The sequence below is a fragment of the Coloeus monedula genome (genome assembly GCF_965178545.1).
Source record: "Coloeus monedula genome assembly, chromosome: 7".
NCBI classification, from domain to species: domain Eukaryota; kingdom Metazoa; phylum Chordata; class Aves; order Passeriformes; family Corvidae; genus Coloeus; species Coloeus monedula.
Window position 1 is genome coordinate 2342984 of NC_138787.1, and position 15536 is coordinate 2358519.

At 45.1% G+C, this 15536-nt stretch overlaps 1 protein-coding gene across 8 annotated transcripts in view; it reads left to right on the forward strand.

Moving 5' to 3' along the window:
• LRRFIP1 (LRR binding FLII interacting protein 1) overlaps positions 1-15536 on the forward strand; it is a 102984-nt gene that overhangs the window by 23636 nt on the left and 63812 nt on the right. For 2 of the 8 annotated variants that reach the window (XM_082284648.1, XM_082284653.1), the window contains exon 1: positions 14825-14925. The exons of 5 other annotated variants lie outside the window; for them this stretch is intronic. In XM_082284648.1, the coding sequence (XP_082140774.1) occupies positions 14881-14925 (45 nt within the window). In that variant the 5' untranslated portion in view covers positions 14825-14880. Of the gene's footprint in view, positions 1-14073; positions 14183-14824; positions 14926-15536 lie in introns of those variants that run through there. One more of the 8 variants, XM_082284652.1, reaches the window with a different exon arrangement.

A 15536-nucleotide genomic window follows, 5' to 3' on the forward strand; every position in this document is an offset into this window, starting at 1 on the left:
AAAGGTGATACCTGGTGAAAACAAACTAAGGGCAATTTGCTATCAGTCTCTTCAAATGTATCATCCTGGTTGTGTTTTTAGTGGGAGAGTCAGTCAAAGGAGATGAGATCATCAGAAGTGATGCAAAAGTGACCACCGGAGAGGGAGACTTGTAAAGGATCAGCTTGTGTGCACTGTCCTTTGCACTGGGCAGTCGGGCTCTCCTTTGAACTCAGAAGTGGCACCTCCCAAGCCAGGCTTGGACAGGACTCTGCAGAGCAAGTGTTTGTTTTGGTGTCTGAGATAAGCTCAGCAGGGTCCCGTGTCTGATGCGGGAGTGAAATCCCGTCAGTGCTCGCAGGGAGATGCCAAGCTGAGATTCAGTGCCTGGTGTTGGGAAGTGGGACAGTGGCTGAGTGATTTGCTGGGCTGGCTGCCAGGGCCCTGGAGAGAAGCTGCAGTGGCCAGCAGGAAGGCCTGCATCCATCCCCAAGGCAATCCATAATGATGGAGTTTTGTGGGTGTTCCCCATTGAAAGCTCCGCACGTCTCTGCTCCTGCTGGAAATGTCGGAGAGCAGGGGCATCCTTCCCTCCCATCCCTCAAGGCGGTGTTTGGAGGAGACTTATTCCTAGGTTGGAGCAGGAGAACTGGCCAGTGAGGGTGGAGGCTGGGCTGGGTTCCTGTCCTGGCTGCTGCTCACCCAGTCTGCAGTGTCAGTGCTCAGCTCTCAGTCTGCCATAAAGCAAATGCTGATATGTGCTTAATGTGAAGTGACTTGCTCCTCCTGAATTGCACATTGCCTAAATTCTTCAAAAAGCAGCCAAATAAGTTCTTCTTGTGTCGCTAAAGAGCTGTTTCAGGTGTATCTTTGTATGTAAAGTTTCCTTAGGATGATACTCTACGCTTACTTGTCTCTTAAATATTCTGTGGATCAGTTTTTCTTCCGCTGTTAAGATCAAAAATAATATGGTGGAACGTTTTAAAAAATAATAACACTTAGCAATATTCTTTCACATTCTAATTTCTAGGTGCTAAGTGGGCCTTTGATATGGATTGCACTGTGACCTGTTCTTGTGTATAACTTTTCCTTGTGTTGGAATATGAGCTGTAGGATCTTAGCAGGTGTAGTGTGACATGATAGGTACTCTTTTAAGCATGTGAGCATTTCCAAGCAGTTTTTGCAGCAGAACAGTTACAAAGGCATTTTTATAAAAACCTGGGCTGTTTATCATGCTTATTCCTAGTATACAGCTGGATTTGTGGCAGAGCTTCTCCCGTTTGAAGGGATTTAGCCTTGCTTTTCCCAGGCCTGCTCTATGGATTTGCATAAGCTGCAGTTATACACTCCAATGGCTTTTCCAGTCCCTGCACTACAGGCTTTCAGTGACTTTGCTGACTGCAGCTCTTGTCGAGCCATTAACTTAACTGGGGAGTGTCCTCTGAATGTTCAAGGTGGTTTCCAGATAACCTTGGCTTTGCCAGGATTTCAAAAGCCCAGGTTAATAACAGTAGCACTCCACAGCCTTTCCCCTGCTGTATGAATGGAGCAGTGACTGATTTTGTGATATTGCTGCCCACTGAAGTGACAATTTCATTAATTGAGTAATGGTGTGAAATCTGCAGCTCCACATGTTTTATTCAGAGGAAACCTTAAACCTGCTGGTAGCTAATGCATCATGTAAGCTGGATGCATTCATGTGCTGGCCTAATCCTCAGCACTTTGAGCTTCTGTCTTCACTTAAACACGTTTTTCAGAGAAAGAGTTCCCTTTTTTACTTAATTCTCTGCTAGAAACTGTATGAAGAAGTGGCTGAATAGCAGGAAAACTGCATCTCCTAGATAGAATGAGGCTTGATGACCTCAAGGGGGTTTTTTTTAAAACTTTTTTTGGCACCTTTATCTCATGTATAAATAGCTCACAAGTCTGTTCCTCGGCATTGGCTAGATGTAAAGTAGTGTTAGATGCTTTTGGGAGGTGAAAGTAGGCTTTCTCAGTTCCCTGTGGATGGAGCAAATCCAAGCTGCATGCTATATTTACACTCTTAGGTTCCCTAGCAGCTTTTACTCCCTAAGCAATATGTGCTGATTTGGTGTCCGTGGGGTTGTCTTTGCTCAGAGACCTGGTTGCACATGGTGGATGATGCAGAAAGATGGAACAACGCGTTGTGTACCACAGGGAGATCTGATTGATGGGTGAAAACCACCTGTAATGTGGAATGCCTGTGTACCACTGCTTGCTGAGTGTCACTGTCACTGTTTGTACATAGCTGTGTATATATATATATACTTATTAATATGGGTGTAGAATTAGAGTATCTTAGTTTAGGCATTGAGCCAACAATATGGGATAAGGGGTGGAATGTCTTGGGGTGACCTTATGATGTGTATCCCATATTGCTGCCCTATGCCCAGAAATTAATTCTTGTGCCTTTCTATGCCTCTGAACTGAGCCTGAGAGGGGGAAGAAAAAACTGAGCAAAACTTCTCCAAAGCAGTTTGCAGCTTGTTCAAGGTCACACGGAGATAGCGACTTTTTTTTCCCAGTCAGCTTTCAGCCAGTTTTTCAGTTTCTTTTTCTCCAAAGGGAGACTGATAGTTGAACTTTTTTTCCTTCCCTGGAATTTTGGATTTTTTCCCTTTTTCTATGGATTGCTTCAATATCAGAACACATCAGGAGGACTTTCCACTGAGTGCAGAGGGCCTGGCCCTGGGCCAAGCCCCAGCTCCGAGGAGACCAAAGGGAGGACTCGAACACTTTCCCAGGTTTGCTCTTCACAGCAAAAGATTTTATTATTTAGCATTACTTTCCTTTTCCTGTGTGTTTGTTAAATAAATAGTTTTTATCTCTTTCCTTCGAGGAAAAATTATTTTTCCCGACCCTGCTGGGGGGAGGGGTGGTTGTGCCTTCTCTCAGAGGATATATCTCTAAATCTGACCAAACCAGAACATGTATTTAAAGTGCACTCCTAACAAAAGATCTGTGCCGGACTTAAAAGCTGGAAAAGTGTTTTGTTCCGTCAGTTTGTAGCTGGATGCTGTCAGCAGCTCCATCTTAAATTTACTCATACAATCTTTTAGGTAATATTTTGATCAGCAGCAATTCTTACATTTCTTGAGGAGCCATTTAAGATGGTCAGGTAGTGCTGCTTCCCTCCGTGGTGTTTGCTGTGAGCAGCTGAATAAGCTTGTCATTCATGCCCTTGAGTCTGCACTGATTGATTTTTTTTTGGAATTGGCTTGGCAAGGGTACATTTTCCTCAGCTCACTGGTCGTACCACAGCAGAATTTCTCAACTGTATCAAGTACCCTGGCATTGGATCTTCCTGGAACTGCCAGGGAAGTGCAGGTGGAGCTCACCGGGGACAAGCCCCCAGATTTATTTGCATTTGCAAAAGGTCACCAGGAACTCTCAGTGACCTCAAGGAGACTTTTTTTCCTTTCAGGCAGCATCTCAGGTTTCAAGGAGCTCCGCTACTTCCCTGCTTAATTGGTGCTATTGAGCCATGGAGATTTGCTGCCTATTAAGGCGTCACTGCTTCTGGCCACATGGAAGGCTTTGAGGTCTTCTCTCCAAATTTTAGTTGGTTTAAACTCTTGTGCTTTTTGACTGCCAGGTGACATGGCTGTGGGTGTCATTAAAGCTTGGGAGAAGTTGCTGGGAGTCTTTTCAGAGATGCTACGCTCCATGGAATTGTTTTCAGGGCTGAGAAAATAATGGGAGTTATTCTTTGTATACCTTCCTTACGTGTTGTGGGTTGGTTTTTTAGTATAACCTAAAAGCCTGCTCCAGCTTTAGTAGTAAACTGTGTTGTGATGATTAATGTTTGACATTAATATTCTGGAATCATTTACAACAGATCTTCTGTTCTCTGGCAGACATGCCTCTAAAACCAGTCATGTTTTGTATGTCTGTAGCTCCAAGTATTTCTGCGTCCATAACAGACAGCTTTAAAAAAGTCAGGGGAGCAGTCAGAGCTTTTATTAAAGCCTGTATTGGGGTAACTGATGTGTGCAAGGTCTATTGCCAAATGAACCCAGAACATGTAAAAATGCCATGTGTGGTTTGGGTTTTTGGTTTGTTGGTTTTTTTTTTTTCTGTGATATTGGCACTGTGTTGGATTTTACAGATGAATATAAAACCCTCATTTTTTTAAATGATCAAAGGCATGGCTTCAATTAAATTCAGATTCCTTCTTTCCTCCCTTTGTCAGTCAGTAGGATGTGCATATAATGAAATACCTGTTGAGGTCACTGTGGGTAATCCCAGAGGGAGAAACCTAGGAAAGGAGAGCAGTAAAAAACCAAAATACCGGAGGGATGAGAAGAGGACCAAACACACCCTCCAGGAGCTGCCAGAAGAACTAATGATGGGTTTCAGCTGTGGTTCCTGTGTCAGTGACCAAGCTCAGCTGTACTCTGTTGGCCCTCCTGACATTGCCCTGAGGTACAAAAAGAAGAAATTCTGTCTCAATCTATTCTTCTGTCAAAAAGTTTCTGCCAGTCTCCCCTCTCTATTGTAATTTATAGTTGAATGGTCTCTCTTTACAATTTCCACTCTAAACTAAGAAAAGCCAGTAAATTATTAATAAGTTCCAAAATACTGAGCCTGGGAGGTAAGAGACAAAACAGTGCAGGATATTCTGCCCCTAAAGAAAGCATTTAGTTGAGTCCTCAGCTTCTGCTTTAGGCTCTGAGGTGCTCCTACTTGAAAACCATCTGTCAGCACAGCACATTGCTGCCTGTTCTTCCACTTAGCCACAAGGTTGTGGGAGCCTGCAAGAAATAATATTGTGAGCCTTTTCAAACCTCTTAATGTTTTTTTTTCTGCTGTTGAAGTGATGCTGAATGTGGAAGCTGTTACCTCTTGAAAGGCTGGCTGGTAGTTAAATAAAAACCGTGTAGGCTTTGATTGAATTCTTCAGAACTATTGATGGAGCAGAAAGTGAGGATACAGAACAGGAATTACTGACAACATAAAGCTAGCTAGGATTTGTGGGTTATTTTGGGAATCTGGGGGGTCTGGAGACTTAACACAAATTGTAAATACCCCTGCCAGCTTTGTTGGTTTGCTTCTTCACATAAGTGGTTGAAATTTATCTGGTAATGGTAATAATTTGAGGCTGAATTACTGTGTCCTCAGTAGGAACACAGAGGAGTGTCCCTTCTACTGTGCTCTCTTATCCTCTAATGATAGTTTTCATCCACATCCTCAATGACTGAATAGCCATTAAACATTTATATTGAAAATTCAGGGGTCCAGCTTTGTGTGGTGGAAGTAGTGTCTCCTTAGGAACACCAAAGAGTGTGCTTTGCTTGATTTACTTTATTTGCTTGATTGCTGCTCCCTCTTGTGGGGTTCAGGCCAGTTCAAACAAGCTTGGAGTTCATTCTTGGTCTGTTTAGATGGAGTAATTAATTCTCCTCTGATACACTGGGTGGGGTAATGACTTTAAGACTTGCTTCTCTGTGTGCCTCTACAAATCAGAGCATTCTTTCATATCAAGGGGACTAAATCTGTAAAAGCATTTAATTCACTTTTTAAATTTCATTTAGTTTTTTACAAGAACTCATCCTGTTGTGCTGTAAATGTATAGGAGGGTTTACTTTTCTGTCAAAGCAGAGATGAGCCAGTACCACAGCTGTAGCAGCCTTGGCAAGTCTTGCTGTACTGGCAGCAGTAAAATTTCCTGCACCTCCTCTCCTGTAGTCAGCGCTTCTGACTTGCACTCCTCGGGCTGCTGCCCTTGTTGAGAGAGTGGCTCCTGAAAATTAAACCCCAAAAAAGAGTTCTGCCTCCCATGTGCTCTCCTGTATCCCCAGTAAATGCAAATGCTGTAGCTGGGGGAAAGGTTTTTTTTTTTTCCTTATAATTTCTCAATTGCTTTGCTGGCATAAAATCTCCACATGAAACCTATCTAATGTGTTGTGCCTGAAGGTGTAAAAATACTGCTTATGTTTGTTTTCTTCCAGAGAGACAGATAAGATCTGGACATATAATCTCTGTTCTCTGGACAAGAAACTGAAGTGCGGTGGATTTCTTCACTGCTCCTAATTGATGGCAAAGACCTGTGCAACTTCACTGACCAGTTCTTGGCCTAAAACTCCCTCAGGAATTTCCCACTGAAGCTTAAAAGACAAATTGTCCTGACCTCTTGCAAAATGGGAAGGGCCCCACATCAGTGTGACACTGAAACAAGAGCAGTTCACATGATCTAATTTCTAATATTACACCATTTCACAATAATGGTAGGATTTGTCTCAGCACTGGAAGCTCTGCAGTTTCCATCACTTAACTCATGTTGAACTGTTTCTGTCCAGGAACTGGAATACGGGTATTAAATCTCAGTTTTGGGGAGTATTCAGTGGACTACCCGAAACTTTTGATCTTCATTTTACTTGGCTTTAAAAGAATAAATCAATCTTAAATGTGCCTGCATGTAAAGTCTGTTCTTCTGTGGACACCCAATGCTGTTGTTGGACACATAATTAATTCCCTGTATATGTATTTATTCTTTCTGTGATGCAGCCAAAGGTGGGATTTTGGCTGAGATTAAACCAGGAAGGAGGTGCACTTGATGTGAGACAGAAAAAACCCCCAAACAAAACAGAACTTAGTGTCCTATTTATGCCTTTGCTTAAAGCTTTATATCATTTCTTGTCACAGACTGGGTAATCCCTAGAACAGCGTCAATAACCTTTACTTCAAGGTTTGTGATTTTCTTGTCTTTTGACTGGTAGTGTGAGCATTATTTTAAGCAGTTGCTGGGGGTGTGTATCTACATTTTAATGTGCTCTAAGTGCAGAGCTGTGTTCAGGATTTGCCAGCTTTTATTCAGACAGAAATTTGCAGTTCAGTGGGGACCAGAGTGTGATCCCCACAGATTACATTGCTTGTAGCAGTCCCTGAATTTCACTTCTTATTTATACTTCAAATATTTTTACCAGTCAGGAACAAAACCTCTGTTTATGTCCATGCATCAAAAAGATGCTGGCATCCACCCAGCCCCGGAGCCCTCCCCAACCTGCATTTATGCTGTAAAGAAACCAGATTAAAACTTTCACTTCATTGCAGGTTCCAAATGGGGTCATTGTGCTTTACTTTATGGTCCAGACAAGCATGTTGGCTCTTCAGTAACATGTACCAGTGGCTGAATTAATTTTGCGTGCATGCTTCCTTATTAAGGGTATTTCTGCTGTGTGCTGGTGCCTGAGGATGAGTTCCCAGTGGGAAACACTGGTTGGGGGTTTGCTTCCAAATAGAAGTCAAGCACCAAAGGTCTGAAATACAACTCAGCTCTTTTATTTGTGAACTCTGAGTGACTTTAATTGCAGAGGCAGTTCTGCAGTCAAACAGAAACACGGTATTTAAACAGCGCTCTACTTGGGTGTTCTGAGGTTCGGTTTTATTTAAATTTTAAATGAGGACAACAGTTGCTGCAAAACACTGCTGTTGTCACTGCAAAAGAGAAACTTCTCTCTTTTCATAAAGAGGTTGGGTAAAACAAGTAGAAGAAATCACTGGCTGCAGCTTCAAGCAAATAACTATTTCAGGAGACAACACTGGGAAGCTTTTTATGCTTTCCTTGTGAAATTCCAGCCCATATTTGCTAATGCTGCCAGTGGGTTTTGTTTATTTTTATCCTTCTAGGAATCATTTCTGATTAATTTATTTGTGTGAGTGATCCAGCTGTTTCCAAAGTCAATTTGCCTCCCCCAAAACTATTTGCATGAGTTAACAGTCTTGATGTAAAATACATGACTGCAGGATTATCCAGGGTGTAGAAAACATATGGATTTGTTCTCAGAGGTAACAGCTGTAGAGGAGTATCCAAATTCTTCCCTGGTAGGAGCAACCACTTACTGACCAGAGAGCTATTTAGGGAGAAAATGCCAACTGAAGAAGTGACGTAAATGTGGTCAGTTGATACTAACTGAGGAGCTGCCAGCCAACATCCTATCCTGGAGTTGCTCTTTCATCCCTGTTTTGCTTTTTCGGAGTGGAAACAGGACGAGTGATTGATTGCTAAATAGCAGTGGAAGTGGTGCACTCTATATATAGAGTGGTGCTGGAGAATGGAGCTACAATGCTTATAAAAAAAAAAAACCCAAAACCAACTCAAAACAAAACCCCACCAGCAAAAACATTTTCTGAGATAATAAATGCCTCTAAACCACTGCCAAGATGGAAATGATGATAAGATACCTCAGTTTTAAGAGGTGTTTTAAGATCAGTTCCTTGTGGCAGGATTTGCTTCAGTAATCCATGCAAGCTCCTGGTAGAGCTCAGTTTTTGTTTAGATTAAATATTGTTTATTGTTGTATTTTTAGCAGCAGCTCCTTGGGACTCCATGGCAATATAATTTACGAGGTAGGATGCAGCTCCCTAATTGTCTCTTGCATTGTAGAGCTGTACAGGCTGTTCACTGCAGAATAAACATTCTCCTCCTTTGTGGGGGGGGGGAAAAGGTCTGTGTCAACAAGACTTTCCAGCCTCTGCTCACATGCCTAAGTTATATCTCCAAGATGGCTTTCCTGGCAAACACATCAGCAAATGTTTCTCCACAGCAGACAGCGCTCATGTCTAAATTCCTTCATTAGACGTGGGTCTCATTCCCTCCTCCCCTTCCCAGTCTTTGGCTCAAAATGTTAAGCAAGAGGACCAAGAATGCTGATCCCTTAAACACAGATAACTCACAACAGCACACTCAGCATGTCAGAGCAGAGGGTCTGCCTGTTCCTACTCCTGGTGCTTGGGAATTAAGGAAAACAGAAAACCAAAGCTCTGGCGTTCTGAGAAACCCTAAAAACAAAATTGGAAGTCACTCTTGGAATGCCCTTGCAAGAAAAGCTTTCCATGAAAAAAATTCATCATTTAATTTCCCACCAAACTTCAGTCTTGTAGGATTGCAGGGTGTGGATGAGCCTGACCCAGGAAAATAGCTTCAGGCTGCAGTCAGGGTGGTCATGGGGAACACCAGAACAGTTCCTTTGGTCAGCTGTCCTCTGCAGGTATCCTTATTATCCTCCTTGTACAGGAGAATTGGACACTTCTCAAAGGGAACTGTCAAGTTTTTTGCTAAGATGTTTGATAATGAGATTGTTTGGTGTTTGCAGAGGATCTTAAGGTAAAGATCCTGTACATTTAGGATGCCATCCTAGTTCATTCTCTCTAGTGAATACAGTCAAATATTTGACTTGAAGCCCTAAGGATGTTTAGCTGGAAGTCTGACTTTTGGACTTGATTTTTTACTCTGCATTTAATTGATTTGTCTTTTTTTTTCTTTTGCATGTTGAGTTGGAGACCTCAGTGACTTAACTATGGCACTCCCTTAGCTTGCAAATGCTGGTGGTGTTTTCCCACCTAATGTCCCTGATGTGGGGATAGGATGAAGTGCAGAACCTCTGCCCTTTTGTGTGGTACTTTTTGGAATTACTGTTGGGTTTCCAGTTCACAGAATTTACAGTCGTGGTGGAAATGGTTAATTTCAACTCTTTAATCTCATTAGGTTGGAAGTAGAGGCTGGGAGCTGGCAAAGCTGGGGATACACCAGCAGAGAAGCACTTTTCTACAAGTGAAAGGCTCTTGCTGGATCATTTTTGTGGTTTTTTTACACAGATACCTGTACACTCAGGTTCTGTGAGAGGATCCAAACCAGAACTCTTTTTCTAATTGGGTTGGATTTCTTTTTTTTTTTTTCATTATTAAGCAAAAGAATGGAAAAGCTTAAGACTAGGTCAGAACTTTTATTATGGGAACCACTCTCGAATCTGTCTCTTCTAAAACAGGAAGATCACGTAACTTTTCATACACCCATATTTCAAATTTCTGAAGCTCAAGTAGTCAGGCTTTAATATATTCAATACCAAATGTTGATGGCATCTCTGTTTTGAAGCTGAATGACAAATACGCCACAGGGTCCCCAAGAGCCTCCCAGCTTCCCTCTTGGAGCATGACTCAGTCTGACTTGTGCCTGATCCAGCAGTTTCCTTCCTCCTCCTCCTCCCTGCGCCGCCGTGCAGCCTGGACAGAAGATAATCTGTTGATCCTGGCAGGGGATTTTGGTGCTGAAAACCGGACATTGTTTTCCTAAGGAGCGCTTGGCTGCGTGCGCTGGAGTTCAGTGCCTTGGTGACGGGCTACAAGGAGGTTTTGTTCCCGTGGCCAGCTGAGCTCCAGGCGTGCCAGGGTGCCCAGCAGGCGGGGATGATGAAGTGATGAGGCACAGACGTCACTTTTCCTGTCTGTCTGACTTCGGGTGGGTGTCACTCCAGAGGTGTTCATTGGCTTTCTTCAGCATTCGAAGAACAATACTGTGAACCTTATTTTAAAAACCCCCCAAAACCAGAGTAACCAAATACTTCTTCTAATACAAAGTATTTTTTAGCTTTTTTCCCACAAAATTAAACTTGCTTTCTCTATTCCCACTGTTTGGAAAGCCAGGAGTAAATATGATATGGACGGACACTACTGAAATTCTAAGAATCATAGAATCATTTAGGTTGGGCAAGATCAACTCCAGCCAATAATCCAACACTGGCAAGTCCACCAAAAGTGACACCACTTGAAGAGAATGTGGGAAATGCCCAACAGAATTTCATTTTTATAGATATAAACGATACAGTCTGAGTTATGTATGTTGGTGATGGGTAGTGTTGAGAAGTGGCTGCTATATTCCTGAAGAATTAGAACTGAGGTGTGCCAAGCTGGAGCCAGAGTGCTCCATAGTGCAGGTTTTTTCAGTTTTTAAGCCTGTCTCTAAAGGTTTTGACTACTTCTTTTCCTGCTTCCATGCCTCTTAACCTACTGTAGTGGTTTGGTTCAAAACACCCTTTATTTACCTGCGCCGAGCAGGGCCCAGCCTGGCCCCCGCTGGGCTGCACCGCGGGCCCCCAGGTTACCTGTCCAAAAACCGTAAGCAAGAGAGTTTTCCCGGGCTTTGTTCGTTCTTAAATGTGGATCACAGAGGCACGTCAAGCTTCTTAAGTGGCTTTAGAAAGTTGCCAGTATTCAAACTAGCCGGTTGATTGGTTCTGTTGGGACGTAGAGGAAGCTGTAAGCACCTCTTTGCAAGAGAATCGCTTCTGTGGCTGATGGAGCCCTCTTTAACTAAAAACCCAAACTATGCTGAACCATGACACCTACCTACAACATGCCCTAAAGATAAAAGAAAAAGCAATTGAATATGAGCTGTGCTGAGGGCCAGGCTTCCTCGGAATTTGGGTTTATCAGTGATAATAGCATACCTGGAGGATGACTGGATGATCTTTCCCTCTTCCTTTTAACTCAGCTCCTTGGTTGTTATGGGTAAACTGCAGTTGTGGAAAGCTGATTTTTAGGATTTGGGCCATCGTTTGTGGAGGATTGCATTGTTCTGAGTGCAGGCATGCATTCTGTGTGTGTGTGTGTGTGTGTGTTTGCAAAGGAGAGGTGTGTTCCCCGTGGGGAGATACGGAGTCTGTGTCACTGGAATCAGAGCTGCTGTCCTAAGTGCAGTAAACTTCCTTTTTTTTCTTTTTTTTTTCTTAGACATACCCAACTCATAGTTATCCCACCAGGTTTCTGGAAGTGTCAACTGACTCTTCCCGCCCCCCCCCCCCCCTTCTCAATCTCCCATTGCCTGTTTTTCTTAGGCTCAGTTTAGCGTTGTAGTACGTGCAATGCATATTTCCACTGGGAACATCCTTCCTGCCTAGCTATGTCCTGGAATTAATGTCGTTCTTCCACAGCATCCTATTTCAAATGGAAAATGCATGGACACAAGAACCATGAATAAATAAATAAATATCAATAAATATTTCAACAGTGAATAAATAAATAAATATCAATTTTAGCAGAGCTTTATATGCCTGTGCTATCTGTCTGAACAGGAGAGAGCTGTGACGAGATAGGCACTGCAGTTCCGAGGGGATGTGTCAGCACCTGATTAGAATTCCGAGCCTCCCTTTATATAAAAGCAATTATAAAATGCTGAGGTGTGTGTTCAGAGCCCTGTCAGCTCTGTTCAGTATTACTGAAAAATGGAAGTTTGCTAGCATTGAAAAGACCTCTTGATCCTTCAGTTCCGACCCAGCAGGTCTGTAGTACAGTTGTTTGTTTGAATTTATCCCGGGGGTATGTATGAAGTGTTTCCTCAAGTAAACCAAATAAAACCAAACATCTTGGCTTGGAAAGTAAATAGGAAAAGGTGGGGGGGTGGGGGGGGGTAATTTATGCCTTGTGTAGGAAATACTTATATATTCAGTGTATTTTCCAAGTGACAGTGCAAAACCTGTAGAGATTTGCCAGTGAATGTAAGGAAAGGTTAATTCTTGTTAAGCAAGAACCAGAACAAATTGTCTGTTTCAAGCTAAGATGGAGATATTTGTCACGCTGAGTTGTTCTGATTCTTTGGATTGACACAGTTAACATCACTCCCCTTCCCTTCTCTGTTAAAACTTTTCTATGTATAAGGCAATATGTATCTTTTCCTGAAGAATTAACTCCAGTGCCTGGTCCTGGCTGCCTTGGGGTGAGTTGCCGTAGTCCAGAAGTGCCTTCTTCACAGCTGAGCACCAAACACTGCAGGAATCCCCAAATCGTGCTGTTACCTGCACCAAAACAAAATGCTGAGCAGCCTCGGGGAATTAGGGCATAACTCCTCTTGGACTTGAGGCTGTTCACAAAAGACAGACCTGCTCGGGATGGCAGGGCGGAGTGGAGAGGTTTCCAGCACCTGGAAAGCAGCTCCAGGCAGCCAGGGCAGGCCAGAGGCTTCCTTCGGGTCCTGCAGATCTCTGATGGTCTTTGCTCTTGCTGACAGAGGATAAGGAAGCGCAGCAGACTGAGAACTTTATCAGCCTTAAATAACGGGCTTAGGGCTGAAGGTTACACCACCTGGAAAAGGAGAGCGTTTGCTGATGGTGTTACATTGGCCTGGTTCCTGATTTCAGTATAAGCTGTGCTGGAGGATGAAGTGAGTGTGTGTTAAATGTAGATTTAAATTACAGATGCTTCACAGGAACATGCAGTATTTATTAGTTTCTTTTTACACACACTGGAGTGGATTTGAGACAGGTCAGATTTATTTTGTTAAAGCAAAATTGGGTCCTTTACCTGGTAAAGAAGTTAAAAATAGCTTGTAGGCTCAACTGGTTGCTTTGGAGTTTAATGAAAGATGTGACCTTGGAGATCTTATTGCAGCCTTTCAGCACTTAAAGGAATTGTTATAGGAACGATAGAGACTTTTGACAAGGTGTATGGGAGTGACAGGACAAGGGGGAATGTTTTCCCACTGGCAGAGGGCAGGGTTAGATGGGATATTAAGAAGAAACTCCTCCCTGTGAGGGTGGGGAGGCCCTGGCACAGGTTGCCCGGGGAAGCTGCAGCTGCCCCATCCCTGGAAGCGTTCCAGGCCAGGTTGGACGGGGCTTGGAGCAACCTGGGCTAGTGGAAGGTGTCCCTGCCCATGGCAGGGGGGTAGAATGGGATGAACTTTAAGGTCCTTTCAAACCCAAACCATTCTGTAGTTCTATGATTTACAGAAAACCGGTCTGCTTTACAATTGTAAAGCTTCACCTGACTTCAGCAGGGTTTCTCCCAGGGGCAGGGTGCAAGTTAGACATCCCTAATCCCTCGTATTTAAAGGAAGCATGACTAGCCTTCCCAGGGACAGTGGGACATGGCTTGGGTCCAGGGACTGCCAGTGAATCCAGCTGAAGTATTGCCCCCAAATGTAAAACAGTGCCAGCGCTTCCAAATTAGCTAAAATACTGTCAGCAGCATGGCAGCGTGTGCTCTGCCAGCCTGAGAAACCAGATTCCTTGTCCTGGGCAGGCAGCTCATGGAAAAACTGAGCTCAGACTCTGGGTGGAGGCTTCGCTGGGCTCCCTGACTGCGAAGGAGGGTGCAGGCTGTGTTGCTAAGGAGCAACCTGTTTGGCTTGCCGTGGAAAATCCCGTGCCAGGAGGAGATGACTCCCCGTGTGCTCTGTTGTTGCGGCTGCAGAATGGCCGTGGGTAAAACGAGCTCTTTAAGCTTCGTAGCTCTCCCAGCTCTCCCTGGCCTTTGCGAGGGGATAGGCGTGTGAGCTTGGGGCGAAGACAAGGGGAATCGAGAGATGCTTTGGGTGAAATCAGCTGGAATCAACAGATGGCATTAATCGCCACGGAGCCAGGATATCAGCTCTGACCGTGCCTTCAGCTGTTCTGGGGGTATCGTCCCAGTGAGTGCCACTTAAAAGCACTTGTGCCCTCTAATCCTTCTGTGCCTTCGGCTCATCCAGCTCATCACCAAGAACCTTTTGAAATGCAGGGTGTCCTTATTTTTTGGCCAGCCGCTATTCCCGATTGCTCTTCTGCAGTACTGTCAGACTTCGATTACGTGTTTTGGGTTTTTTTCCATTATTCCTTAGCGTGTAATGCCATTTCTGAAAGAATAAAACCAACACCAGCCCATCCAGCACGGATGGCTCTTTTTAAGCTCGGCTCTACACAACGCAATCCACAGCACCGATATAATTGCAGCAATTAACAGCAGTGGGGCGGTTTGTTTCTGCCATGCAAAGGCCGCCTGGCGTGAACATGAATATATATTTATAAGCAGGGTGTTATCTGGTGGATGTGCAGCCCGGAGGGAGGGCGGGGGTGGCGTGCGCCGAGTTGCTGGGATGTTCTGGGGCTGTTTATCTTCCTCGGGGACAAAAAGGAGGCGAGGAGGCCCTTTCCGTGATGGATGCCGTGCGCGGTTCGGAGCGATGCCGGGCGGCAGGTGCGCGTTCTCACACAGCGCTCCCTCCGCGCTGCCCCGGCCGCCGAGCGCAGCGCCCGCTCCCCGCCCGCGCCCCGCTCCCGCTCCGCCCCCGGGCCGTGCCGGGCGCGTCCGGGCGGGCCCCGCCGGGGACAGACGGCGGCAGCGGGAGCCATGGACGCGGCTGCCGAGTGCCTCAGCCCGGCTGCCCAGCAGCAGGTAAGGCCGGGGGGCCGCGGGGGGCTCGGGCAGCGCGGCCGGGACAGCCCCGCGCTCCACGTGGTAGCCGGGAGCGGCCGGCGTCGTGTGAGCCCGGCCCGGGGGCTTGTCCCGGGCTCGCTTTGCACAATCACTGACCGAAACGAAACGTGAGCTTCTTGCTGCCCCGGGAGCCGTCGTGCCAGAGGAACCTGTTAAATGATTGCTAAATAAAGTGTCACAGCAGCCCCGTGGGACCACCTGATGGCCACGGGCGGGTCAGGCATCCCTCGACACGAGCTGTCACTCGGGCTCACCGCTGTCCCTGCACGGAGGGACAGGAGCTGTCAGACCAGCCCATGATGGGCTGTCGGGCCAGCGGAGCTGGTACGGGGGTATTAGAAGGGAATCCCTATGTTTACGTGTAGGCTAAGGTTCACCAGCCTGCTGGTTCTGAATAGTAATTTGCATTTAAGAGAAAGGTGAGGAGTGAAGCAGGATGTGGACTGACCGAGCCCTGTATGAATCAGGGGTTCATCACCATATGAGTAAGTGGTGCAAAGTGTGTTTGTATTTATAGGTTTGACCTCTTCAGCATAGAAGTCATTATAGTTGCTCTTGTTTCGATGCTA